Here is a 15,243-nt window from a genome sequence, read left to right on the forward strand (position 1 = left end):
CTACACAGGCAAACTGCTAGTTCGAACTTAATTCGAACTAGCGGAGCGCTTAATTCGGGCAAGGTAAACCTCATTCTACGAGGACTAACGCCTAGTTCAAATTAAGTAGTTCGAATTAAGGGCTGTGTAGCCACTTAATTCGAACTAGTGGGAGGCTAGCCCTCCCCAGCTTTCCCTGGTGGCCACTCTGGGCACCACCAGGGAAACTTGTCTGCCCCCCTCCCGGCTCCGGAGCCCTTAAAGGGGCACGGGCTGGCTACGGTGCCCGTGCCAGGTGCAAGCCTGCCAGCACCCAGCCAGCAGACCCTGCACCTGGCACGGCACAAGCCAGCTACCAGCTGCCACCCAGCCCTCTGCCTCTTCCCGGGACCAGGCTGGCACCTCCCAGGAGCCTGCCTAGGTCCGCAAGAGGCGGGCGCCTGCCTGGTCTAGTGTGGAGATCGTGGACCTCATCCAGGCTACTTCTTCCTGGGACTGCAGGACCTACAACAGACATTAAAAGTGACTAAAGGAGTCTACTTCATCTCCCACTTAGCTGGCTGTAAGCAACAGTGGCTTTTTCCACACAGTCATGAGCTATTTTCAACTAACGCCATCTGAGTGGCACAAAGAGATGATTCAAGTCAGTTAGGCAGACGCTGAACCCTCCACAGGCTTCTACCCCAGAATGAATTATTCACTAAAACTGTAATAAAAAACTGTCATGGGCATTTCACACAGTGACCTTACCATCTCTTCTGTTGAGCTTGGCGAAGGTGGGACCGTGAATGCTGAAGAGCTGTGAGGAGCTGTCAAAGGCTGTCGGCGGCAAGGAGGATACTAGTGCATCATCACAATTATCTAAGAAACAAGAGAGAAATAAAGAGGATGTCAAATAAAAAGTGGGAAGCATTTGGCTCCGTGGGACTGTTTGGGGGAAAAAAACACACTCAAACCTACGTGATCTTTAAAACTATTAACACTCTATTAAGCTGACATTTTGAGTGGGTCTGTGTGTGGTAAACCGATCGTCAGAGAAGGTTCTAGAGAAATATCAGAACAGGCAGTTTCTTAAGTTAGCAAAATAACAGAGACAACCAAATACCCAGTCTTTCATTGTCATGACTAATCTCTACTTATGGTAGCCCCAACTGGAGACATCTAAGGACTGATTTCCAGAGATGTTGACTTTGCCCCCAACTCTTAACTAGAGTCAATGGAAGCAGCAATTGCTTAGCACCTCTGACAGTTAAGCCTTCCATATGTCCAGTTGGGACCACCAAAAATTATGCACAACTCTTGAATGTTTGTGCTCCTCTACCTACTTTTCTTTGGATGACTACAAGCTAGCAAGGGAGGAAGAGGGGTTGATTTGCCTAGGGAATAACCACTTTTCAAACAAACCCTTCCAATTTTGTAGTAGATTTTGAAGATATATAAGCCCAGAAGTGATTCATTGGATGGAAGGGGAAGTCTTAAGGAAACACCTTCAGGTTCTGTTGAACTATTGTAGAGTACATGGACATATTTGTCAGAATTTTAGGACAATTTTAGTCCATCAATAATTCCAAGTCAAACTGATCTTACCCTCACTCTGTGTGTGTAGAATTCCACAGTTCCCATAGAAGACTGGAGCAATGCCCCCCAACAATCCCTGAGCCCACACAGACAGGAAGTGCTTGGAATGTGGGAGTGGAAGTGATATCATCTTACCTCCATGCTAAATTACAAATAGAGGGATGCATGACAGCAGGGGGAGAGGATTACGTTGTACCTAAAGAGAATCCTGTATTGCTTAATGAGGCTGGAAGACCTCCTCAGTCTCCAACCCAAAGAGGTAGATGCAGCAGACCAACATTGACCCTCCCACATACACTTGAGCTAACTTATTTCCTCTCTGCTCCTTATTTCACCGTCTCTCCAGAACAGAACTTGAACCCCATAACCTGCTATGCAGCAGCTGAAGTTTGAAGCCCACAGTGTTTGAATAAGGGTGAAGTCAGTCAAAGCAAATTTTTTCACAGCTGACTGTTGAATACACATCCAAGGTTATAGCACAAGCTTTCATTATGGGTACAAAACTATTCATTTTAACAGAATCGCCCAGGGAGGAAACAGGGGTTAATTACTGGAAAAGTCCTGCGGGTTAGCAAGATCTCAGATGTCACGAGTACTATCCCTAATATAAATGCAATTATAGGAAAAAAAATGTCTGAATGACACATTAAGGTTACAGAACTCAAGATGCAATAAAACCCAAATGATTTGACAGTCACGTTAACTCAGCCACATTGGCAAGTAAGAGCCGGATACAAAGCTGAGTGAAGTCACTGGATTCCTTTTTGTGCCGCTAAGCTGCCAACCGGCATTTAGGGGTAGAGCAGGCCATTTATGGTCAAACTCCTTCCCTGAGCTCCTGAGGACACAAGAGGGGGGAGCCGCATTCCCGTTTCCAGGGTGAAGCTACCGGCTTGTAGCAGCACAGATTTATGGACTGGCTTGCAGGCCGCAGTCCCATCCTTCCTCCTCCTGACTAATTTATACATAAAGGCTCAAGGGAAGAGCCATTCTTGGGGCCCCAAAGGCCTGGCCAGCTCTTTTGGATACCCACACAGGCGGGCAACTCGGCACACAGGACAGATTACCTCCTATGTATATGCACACAAGTGTCAGACACAATCAGATCCTTCCGATTTGGACTACCAAGCAGACTTCCACGTAACCCTAAAATTAACCACCTTGCAGACAGAGAATATTACATTAAAGTTACGAGCACAAATATTCATTTAAAGTGCATAGGCATGCCAGTACACCTCTCCCCCAATCATTTATCCAAAGTACAAAATTTTAAATGGTTGTACAAAATGTCCCCTAATCACAAGGGAAGACAAATAGAGAATTGCAGATCATAAGCAGAAACACACTATTACATCCTGCTCTGAGTTACAATGGTGTAAATCAGGAAGAATCTCACTGGCACAATGAAGTTAGACTAGCAGAACTAAGAGCAGAACTTGTCCCACTGCTAGAAAGGCCTTTGATAAGATTCAAATACTCATTATATGTAGCATGCAAAATGTATTGCTGAAACCCATAACATGAGAAGAAAGCAAGTCAATTCACCAGCAGCAAAGCACTTGATCACGCTTGCTAATCTTCCACAAAGCATCTAAGATGATAAACAGGGTGTAGGTTTCATGATGGGATTAAAAAGGCTTATGTTCATGACTTCATTACAGAATCACACATGCCGTTTTGTGTTCCTGTTCTGGGCCCTGATCTAGGAGCTTGTGTAAAGACTGAAAAAAATCAAGTCATCAGTCTCAAGATGTATTCAGTATTGTTGAAGTGCCACGGCATTAATTTCCATGCTCAGGAGAATGACAAGTATTAATGCGGGTCTCAATCAAGATCTATACAAATTTTTCACACAGCTCTGTCAACATTTCTCCTCATTCTCCAGGATCGTTCTCTGTTGTTTCAGACACGGCCTTTTCTCGAAATGGTTGATGCTTTGCATTGAGTTACCCCATTTTAGACAGTGGATTGGCAAAGTACATAAAGAGTAAATAGCAGAAAGTGACAACAAAACAGCCAGCGATCATGACCCCATTTCATTTGTTCGGAGGCTGGTTAGACAGAGAGATGCAGGGAAGGTCATGGAAAGGCTTACAGTCAACGAGGGTGCATCTACACTGTGGAGCCATTTCGTGATACTTCCAGTATCCCGAAATAGCATTTTCCGCTTCTTGACAGCACACCCATTATTTTGAAATTTAACTGAAAAAATGGGTGCGCTATTTGGACGTCCCGGTAAACCTCATTCCATGAGGATTAAGGGACTTGTTGGAATAGCGGTCTATTTCAAAATTTGGCGCCGTCTATACAGCACCAAATTTCAAAATAGACTATCTCAAATAAGCTCAAAATAAGGTACGCAATTTGCATTACTCAAATTGCGTAGCTGATTTTGAGCTAGCACCGTAGTGTAGATGAACCCTATGGAATTAAAAGCGTGGTGTCATAATTAACACCAATCAATATCATTTTCTAGTAAATGGATCTTTGTTAAACATGCTGTTTTTGGAATGGATTTCAAGTTTGCTTGAGAAAGGGGGTTGTGTTGACAAAATATATTTAGGTTTCTGTAGGGGATTCGACTTAGCCCTGCATGATACTCTGATAAGGAAAAAAAACAGACTTGTAGCACTCAAGACAGGAATCATCTTCCCGGAGGTTTCTTGCATTAAAAAAAAATGAATAATGGTTTGAAGTTGAAGCTAGATAAATTCAGACTTGAAATAAGTCCTTGATGTTTCGACAATGAGGAGAATTAATTATTCGCACCCCTTAACTGGGGAATTCTCCATCCCACGAAGTCTTTAAATCAAGACTGGGTGTCTTTAAAAAAAGAACACAACATATGCTGTAGCTCAAATGAAAGTTATGGTCTCAATGACAAAATTATTGGGGAGATTCTATAGGCCCAATGAGCGGATCATAATTGTTCCCTCTGGCCTTAAAAAAAATCTGTGAATTAGAATGCGTGTTAAATTCATTGTCAAAAAGATGTCCATCCATTTTACACCAAACCCCTTAATGAAGTCCCTTATGGGTGTGCTGCAGTATTAAATATAGAGCTTTGCTCAGGTCTCATGCACAATGGGCTTTTTTTTTTTGCACCACTTGCAAATAATCATACCGGGCCTGACTGGGCTGTGAGCTTGGACAGTCGCTAAACAATCAAGTAGCAAAATAGCAACTTGGGATATGAGGGTCTGCACCTTTAAGAAAGAGGAAAATACCCTTCAAAATGCAAAGTGCATAGTTGCAACCCTTAGCAGGATATCCTAAACCTAGACCAAGGAGCACCTCTTATCCCCAGCCTTATCCAGCTCCGCTCCTAAGCAAAAAGCAGGGAAGGCTTCTTAACTCACTTGCTGGTTTGTGATTGGACAATATTTCCTCCCCCTGTAGGCGTTTAGAGGACTGAGTTGCTGCATGACCAGTCTGATTGATTTTTCATTGAGTGGGGAGGGCCAGGCACTGATGCCCCCAGCACGGGGTGGAAAAGGCCTAGCAGGCTCTGTCACGGGGACTTTGACCACTTTCACTTTTTTACAACAATTTTGAGTCAATGAATTCGAATCCTAGGGTTGGAAGGGACCTCAGGAGGTCATCAAGTCCAACCCCAGCTAAATCCTCCCAGCCAGGGCTTTGTCAAGACGGGACTTAAAACCTCTAGGGATGAAGATTCCACCACATTCCTAGGGAACCCATTCTAGTGCTTCACCCCCCCTCCTAGGGAAATAGTTTTTCCTAATATCCAGTGCTTTTTTGTGACAGTAGTACCCAGTACGGGCACCTCCAGTCAGAGCTTACCTGGAAAGAGCTGAGCATACCAGCACCTCTGTAATGAAAACGGTCGACAGTCTGCATCTCTTAAAATGGCAATGCTGGCCCCACTGCTTTTTTTTTTTTTTGCTCAACATACTTTTTTTTTTTTAAAACAAAAAAGCACTGCTAATATCCAACCTAGATCTCCCTCCACTGCAACTTGAGACCATTGCTCCTCATTCTGCCATCTGTCACCGAGAACAGTCTCTCTCCATCTTCGCAGGAAACCCCCCTTTAGGTAGTTCAAGGCTGCTCTCAAGGCCCCTCACTCCTCCCTTCGGCAGACCAAACAAGCCCAAATCCTTCAGCCTTCCTCATAAATCATGTGCTCCAGCCCCCTCATCATTTTTGTTGCACTCATTGAACTTTCTCCAATGCACCCACATCCTTTCTGTAATAGGGAGCCCAGAATTGGACACAATCCTCCAGATGTGGCCTCACAGTTTAATCAAAACTGACTTTCCTGCTAAGTTTCGGTTGCAGTGAATTGGCCTTTTTCAACAACCACCACCTTTGTCAAAATATTCTTGCCCTGCCTTAAACCAGACTAACCCCTCCCCAGAACCCCCACCACCGATTGCCTCTTGGAAATTCTGGTTTGGGTCCTACAGGTATTTCTATGTAAGTTGGATTTTTGTTGCCAGCATATATTTTATTCATTATTAAACTCTCAATAAAGTTACAGCTGGTGCTGAAGTTAAATTGTGCACATCACTTTGACGGCAACAATAAAACGTGTCTATACTGGGATTTGAAGTTGAAAAAATTCACTTATATTTATAGATGACATAAAATTCCTCTTAGCATTGCATGCTTAATGGATTACTTCGTTTTGTTTTAAAGACATAAAACATGCATGTCTACAAGAGTGCTTGAAAGTGGCAACTCATGCTCTTAGCTTCATTTATTTCTCTCCCCCACCGCCTATAATGCCCCTTTACAAACAATAGCAATAAATACTTGACTCTTACTCTAAAAATTGACCCTGCAACTCTGTAATGCAATCTAAGCTGGAAGAAAAAATGAATAGCTTTCACAACGTACAAAAGGTAAGCATAAACACGTACTGAGAAAATATATTAGTGGCACAGCTTAAGAAAAAGGTATGAATATGTGCTTAGAACTCCCCACCCATAATGCGTATCAATATATCAATTCTTCTATCATAAATTTTCTAATAGGTCAGGGGGGATCCAATTTTTGGTTCAGTAAAATCCCACTTCCTTCTTTTCCAGAGACTAGTTATGTTCCATGAACAGCTGTGTGCTCCATCTGTTGGTGGATAGGCACGGCACATTTGTCAAGATATAAAGGCACTAGAGAAAGTACTTAACACAACTACATCCCTTTTTCCTCTTGCTATAGTGCAAGTAAACATCAATAGCTAGCTAATCATGAATTTTTCCCAGATGACTTTAAATTACCTAAATGTTTTTTGGTATCCTGGAAACTCTGACATAAAAGTATAACTCAATCAATCAGCATATGTATATAGCATCTTCTTTACAGTATGCTGTGTGCCAGCACCCTTGTTATGAAGAAAATTGTAAAATCCATATGTCTGAATGGGGCTAGTGGAGCTAAAAAAAAAAATGTAATTAAAAAGGAGGTCTTCTTGCTACTGATAAAGCACCGTGACTGTCAGCACAATATTCACAGAACAGAGGATCAGTTAGACAGAAAAATTATGTGACAGCTCCTTCCAGACCAGAAATGTTCATTTGGAACTTTCAGCTGCTTACTCCCACTAGGCTAACATACAGAAAAGTACGTAGAGTGAAAGAGGGTCCCAAGAGGTAATCACGGGCCTGTAAAGCAACAGAAGGAAGAACTGTCATGTAATTAAGGCACTGGAATAGGTCAGCAGGTCTGACGTTAACCCCCCGTTCTACCAAGACCTTCTTTGTAACCTTGGACAAGTCCCATAAGGCCCAGTTTTTTGAAGGTATGTAGGCCTTGCTGTGCTCAGATCTGAAATACCTAACTGACTTAGGAACCATATTGTTTTTGAAAGGGGATTTGGGAACTCAGGCATCTAAATGCCTGTAACTGTCAATGGGATTTAGGTGACCAAGTAGGGGCCAGATCTACATTACAAAAAGGGTACGTCTAGACTACCACATTTTGTCGACAGAAGTTTTGTCGACAGTATCTGTCGACAAAACTTCTGTCGACAAAGAGCGTCCAGACACATTGAGTTCTGTCGACAAAGCAAGCTGCTTTGTCGACAGAACCCTGTAGTCTAGACGCAACCCTACAGGCAATAACACCTTCTGTCGACAGAACTCTGTCGACAGAAGGTGTTATGCCTCGTAAAATGAGGTATACCAGCGTCGACAAAACTGCTGAGTTCTGTCGACGTTATGTCGACAGAACTCAGCGGTAGTGTAGACGCTGGTATAGTTTTGTCGACAAAAGTCCACTTTTGTCGACAAAACTCAGTAGTCTAGACACACCCAAAGTTAGGTTGATGCAAGTCACCTTGAGTTGACTTACTCATCCGTATGTCTACCCTCAGAGTTGTCTCCTGTCAACTCAGCTACAACCACATTTCATTCCGTTGTTGAACTGGGGGGTGGGCAGACTGGACTGATGGGAGCAATTTGTTTATATACATAGAGATGCCCTTTGTATCATCTTGAGAGCTCTCAATGCAACTTTTTGGAATAGCCTCCCACCTGCAACGGTTAACTATTGTAGACCATTTTTACATCCCTAGACAGGGTCTAGAACAATGCAACCCTGATCTCAGGTGGGTTATTCAGGCTCTGTAACATTTCCAACAACAAAAAATACCCAACACCCACTTTAAACTGATAGATATGCGCCTCATTGGAAACGCCACGGAAACCACTTATGCCCCCTGTTGAATGAAAGCATGATCTGGGAACACTGTACTCCATGAAATCATAGTAATAAACTCTGTTGAGAAGAAAGGTCAGATTTGTAACAGGAAGCCAATTTAGATGAGCATTATTTGCATTCCAGAAATGCTTATGTAACCCACACACCTATATTTGTTCATTTTTTTAATTGTATCCTTTGGTATATATGGTTGTGACTACTTTCTTCCACTATTTGATCTGAGGAAGTGGGTCTGGCCCACGAAAGCTCATCATCTAATAAACCATCTTGTTAGTCTTTAAAGTGCTACATTGTCCTGCATTTTGCTTCCACACACCTAGTGTGGTTACTGAGCAATGCAAGTGGTACCTAGACCACAGCAACGATTAAGATCAAGAGACCCCTACAGCACGGGCTAAGAAGCAGTTATCTTTTAGCTCAGAGGGTAGAGGTTCCTATACTCAGCTCCAGAGGTCCCAGGTTCAAATCCGCCTGGTGGTGGTTACACCAGCAAACAGCAGTTGCCAACATAACATCTTGGAAATGTGTCTGTGATAAAGATAGGAAGTTATTACAGAAATCCCACTGAGTGAAATTTTAAATATTTTAGCAGTTAATTGTATTAACATTTCCAATGCTTATGTATTGTTATGGGATACAATGCAACATCTAAACCCTTGGAGCATGTTATTAGCTTCAAAGGACTATTCAAAACAATCAGCCTAAATAGGCCTGAAATTTTAAAGTAAAGTAGATTTCATAGGAAATGTCTAGGAGTATTGTGCAAGTACACCTATTCCACTTGTACAAAAACTCAGCTATTTGAAACTTTCCCCTTGGGTGGGCAAGGGGTGCTTTTGTCTGCTGATCACCTTTCACATGAGGACAAGTTTCAGAAAGTTGTACAAAGAAGGGACTTTTGGATCCACAACTGTGTTTGTTCTATGTTAACAGTTGTTATGAACTGGTAATCACAGAAAAACCCTTAATGGAATGTGAACAGAATGTTCACCAGACAAGACCATTGTTGGATTTGGTGTGATCTATGGTAAGAATAAAATAAGGCATGCACAAGCTTATTACTGTTTTCTCTGCAATGCTTTTGCCTCAAGAATAAGTGTGCTTGCTTTAGAAAGATCTGTCTGGTAACTTCACCATGGTACTTACTTTTCTCCTCAGAAATGGTAACATCAGCCTGCTGAAGCAGTTGGACTTTGCAGGGACATTCACAGGGTCGAGAGGCTCAGCCTTGTCATACTGTGGTCATGAGGAGGAGATATACATGTCTCCACCCAAGGAGGTGACAGCAGGGGAGCTGGAAGCCTGAGAGTGGTGACCTTGGTGGACCATGCCAGGGAAATATTGATGCTGTTGTTTTGAATCAGTACAATGACATTACTTGTCAGGAGAGGGATGGAAAATGTTTTTCCTGACTTCTATGTGATCTCCAGCCTCGACGTCTTCTCCACCAATTTCATGAAGACCATCCCTTCTTTCGCAGCTATTGCATCCGCTCTCAGCTCTTGGCTGACCCAGTGTATGGTGCATCATCAAGCTGTGAAGTTTGCTCTTTTGCCACGGGCAAAGAGAATGTGTTCATTTAATTCAGGTATCTGCAACGTATCAGGACGAGCCAATCCTTATTGCCCTGTGAGAATGGACCTTGGGAAGCATAATGGAGGCTCAGTCACAGCAGAGCATCATCCAGGAGTGTTACCATTTTCTTTCCTTCTCCAGACTCCTGGATGAATATTTCAGAATCTAGAAGTGCTATGCTCCCAGATCAGGGCTCTGCTGCTCCACAAGGTCCCCTCACCCCACCCCACTGACTTCCCTGCCCTGTCAGTTGCGGGCTCAGAGGTCCCACCCACTCTAGTGTCCCATTGGCCCCGCCATTTGGCCCTGCTCCCAACCACCAGCAACTTTGGTCACTGGGGCTCTCTAGTCCAGCAACATCTGTGGTCCTGCTGAGCCACAGATGTTGCCATTTCAGAGAATCCTAGACCACAGAGGTTCAACCAGCATGACTAATGGGGTTACCAATTTTCTCAGGTGCCACTACATTCTCAATGTGATTATTGGGAATTGTGTCAGTAGACAACCTAAATGCATCAATTAGTTGTTGTTTTCACAGAATCACAAACAACCTTTATTAGTTTCAGTGGAGTAGCCACGTTAGTCTACAACTGGAACAACTTAAAAACCAGCGAATAGCCCTACAGCACCTTAGGGACTAACAAAAATGTAAATGGTATCACGAGCTTTTGTGAACATAACCCACTTCAAGATGAATAGAGTGAAGGTCCAGGTTGCACATAAATAGCAGAGGAAGAGAAGGGATGGGGAGGGAAAGAAAAGGGGGAAAAACGGAGAAAAATGTAGTCAATTAGAGTGTCCATGCTAAATGAGGCTAATCAAGCGGGCTCTAAGCATTCTAAGAACCCGGTGCTTGGCTTTTTACATCATTAAGTTGTGGAAAGTAGAAGCTTATCCATGTCATGTCTTTGTTTAAACCTCTATTCAAGCTGTTAAACTCATAAATGAAACCCATTTCTGTAGTTTCTCTCTCCAGGGGACTTTTGAAATTGCACTGAAATAATACAGACACATTTAGCTCCATTAGCGAGTGTCCGGGCAAGCTGAAATGTTTCCCAACAGTTTCTGTGTGTTACCATTTAGAATATCTGATTTGTAACCATTAATCCTTCATCATAGAGACTGTCCAGTTTGGCCAATATCCACAGCAGTGGGGGCATTGCTGGCACTTGATGGCATAAATCACATTAGTGGATGTGCAGTCATACAAACTTCGAATGTGGTGGCTTATGTAATTAGGCCCTGTGATGATATTGATTGTATAGATGAGTGGACAGAGTTGGCACTGGAATTGAATGCAGGGGTGGGTTCCTGGGTGAGTATGATGGAAGTGTACTGTGTGCTTACTGGAAAGGATTTGTTTGAGCTTAGGGGGTTGTCTGTAGGCAAGGACTGGTCTGTCCCCCAAGGCCTGTGAGAGTGAGGGGTCATTGAGGTTGTAGATTGTTAATGATGCTCTGGAGGGGTTTAAATTAGGGGCTGTAGGTGATGGCCAGTGATGTTCTGTTGTTTTTTTTGTTGGGCCTACCTTGAAGAAGCTAATGCCTGTGTACTCATTGGGCTCTGTCATTCTGTTTTGTTGTGCTTTTTACTTCCCCGGGTGGATATTTCAGTTTTCAGAATGCCTGATAGAGATCTTGTAAGTGTTTGCCTCTGCCTCGGGGACTGGAGCAAATCCGGTTGTATCTTAGGACCTGGCTGTAAACAACTGATTGGGAAATGTGTCTGGGATGGAAGCTAGAGGCATGTAAGTAAGTAACGGTCGGTAGGTTCCCAGTATAAGGCTGGTGGAAGTGCGACCATCATGTAATTGAACTGTAGTGTCAAGGAAGTGGCTCTCCTGTGTGGACTGGTCCAGGCTGAGGTTGACGTGGGGTGGAAGTTGTTGAAAAAAATCCCTGTGGAATTCTTCAAGGGTCTCCTTCCCGTGGGTCCGTAGGATGAAGATGTCATCAAAGTAGCGTAAGTAGAATAAAGGTGCTAGGGGGCGAGAGCTGAGGAAACGTTGTTTGAGGTCAGCCATAAAAATATTGGCATATTGTGGGGCCATGAGGATGCCCCTGACTATTCTGCTGACTTTAAGTTATACATTGTCCTCAAATTGTCCTCGCCCACAACTATTTCCAAAGTCAGAGGGCTCAGTCACCAGGTGTGCAGTGGCGTCATCAGGGATCACATTGCTGACAGCAAGTAATCCTCCATTGTGTGGAATGTTGGTGTAAAGAGCTTCTACATCTATGGTGGCCAGGATGGTGTTTTCAGGAAGATTACTGATGTTCTGTAGTTTCCTCAGGAAGTCGGTGGTGTCTCGAAGATAGCTGGGAGTATTGATAGCATAGGGTCAGAGGAGAGAGTCAAGGTAACCAGATAATCCTGCTGCCAGTACTGGAGATGATGGGTCAGCCAGGATTTCCTTTCTTAGTGCAATCTTATCGCTGAAAGCCCATGCAATATGTTTCTTCTTGCCATGTTATGCCTTTGCTGCTCTGCACATCTACTGCTAATTATGGTATGACTGAGAGGAATTATAGATCTGTATGGTACCTCAGTCAGCCAACCTGCCTCTTCCTTTACAGCCTCTCTTGCTCCTGATCTTGGAGAGCTCCCCCACGGAACCATGCATTGCCACCTTCATCCCTTCAGATATTTGTTGCAGATCTCTCCCGCACATCTAAATATCGAACCGGTATCTTTAAGCTAACACCTTAGAGCTATAAAGACATAAAATACCATAAGCATTCCACAGACATGACTAGATCTGATGTACAATAATTTAAAAACCTTCAATAAACTTGGAGCTGTGTACCGAATTCTCAAATGTATCATGGCCAGACGAGTTCAATTTTCATTTGTCTTTGCTGCTTTCCTCAACCCTTCAAATTATGGATGAAGCTGATTAAAAATAGAAGAGAAACACACCATGTGGCACTCACTAAATGTTTTCTGTTTTGAAAGGGGATCTTTTCTAATCCAACAACATGTCGCAAGACGTATTGAAAGGCAATTATAACTCAGACAGAATTTCAGCACGTCCCATAAGAGCAAGCGAATGTTGAATTTGCAGACGGCAAGCAAGGATTAAGCGAGATGACGGGAGTGGTAAATGTTCATGTGCCAACGCATTTAAATGTAATGTCATCTCAAGGGATGATAAGTGATCATTTCATGTCTCAATAACCTCCAACAAAAATTCATTGCTTACCAAAGAAAAATCCATTTTTTCGAGACAAGTGAGCGGTTCAAATATGGAGCAGGAACACAAAAGCAAACTGTTTTGTTCTTACGCAAGGTTAAACACAGTTTTCATGTCAGGTTAAAAATGAAAATGGCCTGGTAGCCATTTCCTTGGGACACAGTGCTCTCCCTCTGCAAGCGAGGACATGTCCACACTAGGAAATCATTACGAAATATCTAAAATCAATTTAATAACACCCCAAATAACACTGAAATAGCATATCCTTGAGTGGTGGCAGCCTTGAAATTAGCCCGAGGCAGGCTCTGTTACTGTGGATGTGCTACCTCAACTTTTTACTCCCCAGTACTTCCTGGGGCTCTTATTTCAAAATAGCGGCACAAGAGCTTCCATACTACCGCTATTTCAAAATTAACATTATTCCCTGAGGAAAGCAGGAGTACAGATTTCAAAATAAGCAACCCTTTATTTCGAAAAAAAAGGTTTGGTCGTGGGGACGTGCCACTTATTAATTTGACCTGAGGGGGGTTAGTTTGAAAGGAAGCCCTAATGTAGACCAGGGCCCTGAGCACCATCTTTAATCTTTATAAGTACAGGCAGTCCCCGACTTACGCGGATCCGACTTATGTTGGATCCGCACTTACGAACGGGGCTCTCTCGCCCCGCAGCTCGCAGGCAGCGGGACCGCCCAGAGCGCAGCGGTCCCGCCACCTCGACCTCCGGGGCGAGAGAAGCTGCTCCGGGTGCCCCTGGTCTGCTGGGGACCGTCTCCAGCAGACCAGGGACACCTGGAGCAAAGCCGGGGAGGCAGAGGGGTCCCGCGCCTCTGAGGCTTTCCTCTGGCAAAGCCTCAGAGATGTGGCACCCCGCCGCCGCTGCCGCTTTGCTCCCGGTGTCCCCTGTCTGCTGGAGACGGTCCCCAGCAGACCAGATGCACCGGGAGTAAAGCCGCAGTGGCGGTGGGGTCCCGCGCCTCTGAGGCATTGTCACAGCAAAGCCTCAGAGGCGCGGGACCCCTCCGCCTCCCCAGCTTTGCTCTGGGTGTCCCTGGTCTGCTGGGGACTGTCTCCAGCAGACCAGGGACACCGGGAGCAAAGCCACAGTGGCGGCGGGGTCCCACGCCTCTGAGGCTTTGCCAGAGCGAAGCCTCAGAGGCGCGGCACCCCACCGCTGCTGCCGCTTTGCTCCCGGTGCCTCTGGTCTGCTGGGGACGGTCTCCAGCAGACCAGGGGCATGGGGAGCAAAGCCGCAGCGGCGGCGGGGTCCCGCGCCTCTGAGGCTTTGCCAGAGGCTCTGAGGCGCCCCCCCCCCTCAGCAGACCAGGCTTTTGTTGTGGACCCTGGGGTAGAGCAGCTGGGGTGCTGCCGGGTTGGTCCTGCAGGGACCTACCTGGGAGCCCAGCTGTTCTTTCCCAGGCTCGAGATTCAGCCGCTGTTGAAACTGATCAGTGGCTGATTCCAGGAATCTGGGGGCAGAGCAATTCTGCCTCCAGCTTCCTGTAGTCAGCCCCTGGTGAGTTTCAGCAGCAGCGGCTGAATCTGGAGCCAGTTCTGACTTACATACAAATTCAACTTAAGAACAAACCTATAGTCCCTATCTTGTACGTAACCCGGGGACTGCCTGTATTAAAAAACAAAAAGGGAAGTCTAGGAAAAGGAAGGTGAACGCCCAATAAGGAAAGGAACTGACAAAGCACATCATTCATCTTGTAGGTCCTGAGACAAAACTGGCTCCAACAATGGAAAGAAACGGGTTACGTGGCTGTCACGGCGGTGTCAGATTTGTGGCTCACAGCTAAAAAGTCTCAAGTCAGACTGTCAGTAAACAGGGCACACACCCCACGCTGGTGGCATATTCTAGAATTAAATTTGACTGAGCCAGTAACACGTGTACCTTGGCATCTCCCCACAAAACCATCCACAGTTCCCCTGTGCTCTCCAGGGTATCTTGCCACTCAGACTAGGTTTGAGTGATGAAAGATTATTAAAACCAAAAATCGCCACTTATGAGGGTATACGCAGCCCCAAAGGCACTGGCCCCTTAATCCAGGGCCCTGGATACACTGGATCACATACTAAAACCAATGTCGATAGGCAATCTCTTCGTAAACTTACTAAAGATGTATTAGCCAAGAAAAAAAGAGTTTGAGAGGTTAAGCACGTAAAATATGTAACAGGTGAATCGGGATTTATAAGTTAAAATGATAGCAGTGTTCCCTGCAAGCTGAGCACCTA

General features: G+C 44.7%; 1 protein-coding gene across 1 annotated transcript in view; it reads right to left on the reverse strand.

Moving 5' to 3' along the window:
- The window catches only part of CNTNAP5 (contactin associated protein family member 5), a 461,788-nt gene that overhangs the window by 326,308 nt on the left and 120,237 nt on the right, over positions 1-15,243 (reverse strand). The window contains exon 2 of the mRNA XM_075933060.1: positions 730-840. Within this exon, the coding sequence (XP_075789175.1) occupies positions 730-840 (111 nt within the window). The remainder of the gene's footprint in view (positions 1-729; positions 841-15,243) is intronic.

Source organism: Pelodiscus sinensis, chromosome 7 (genome assembly GCF_049634645.1).
Source record: "Pelodiscus sinensis isolate JC-2024 chromosome 7, ASM4963464v1, whole genome shotgun sequence".
Taxonomy (NCBI): Eukaryota; Metazoa; Chordata; order Testudines; family Trionychidae; genus Pelodiscus; species Pelodiscus sinensis.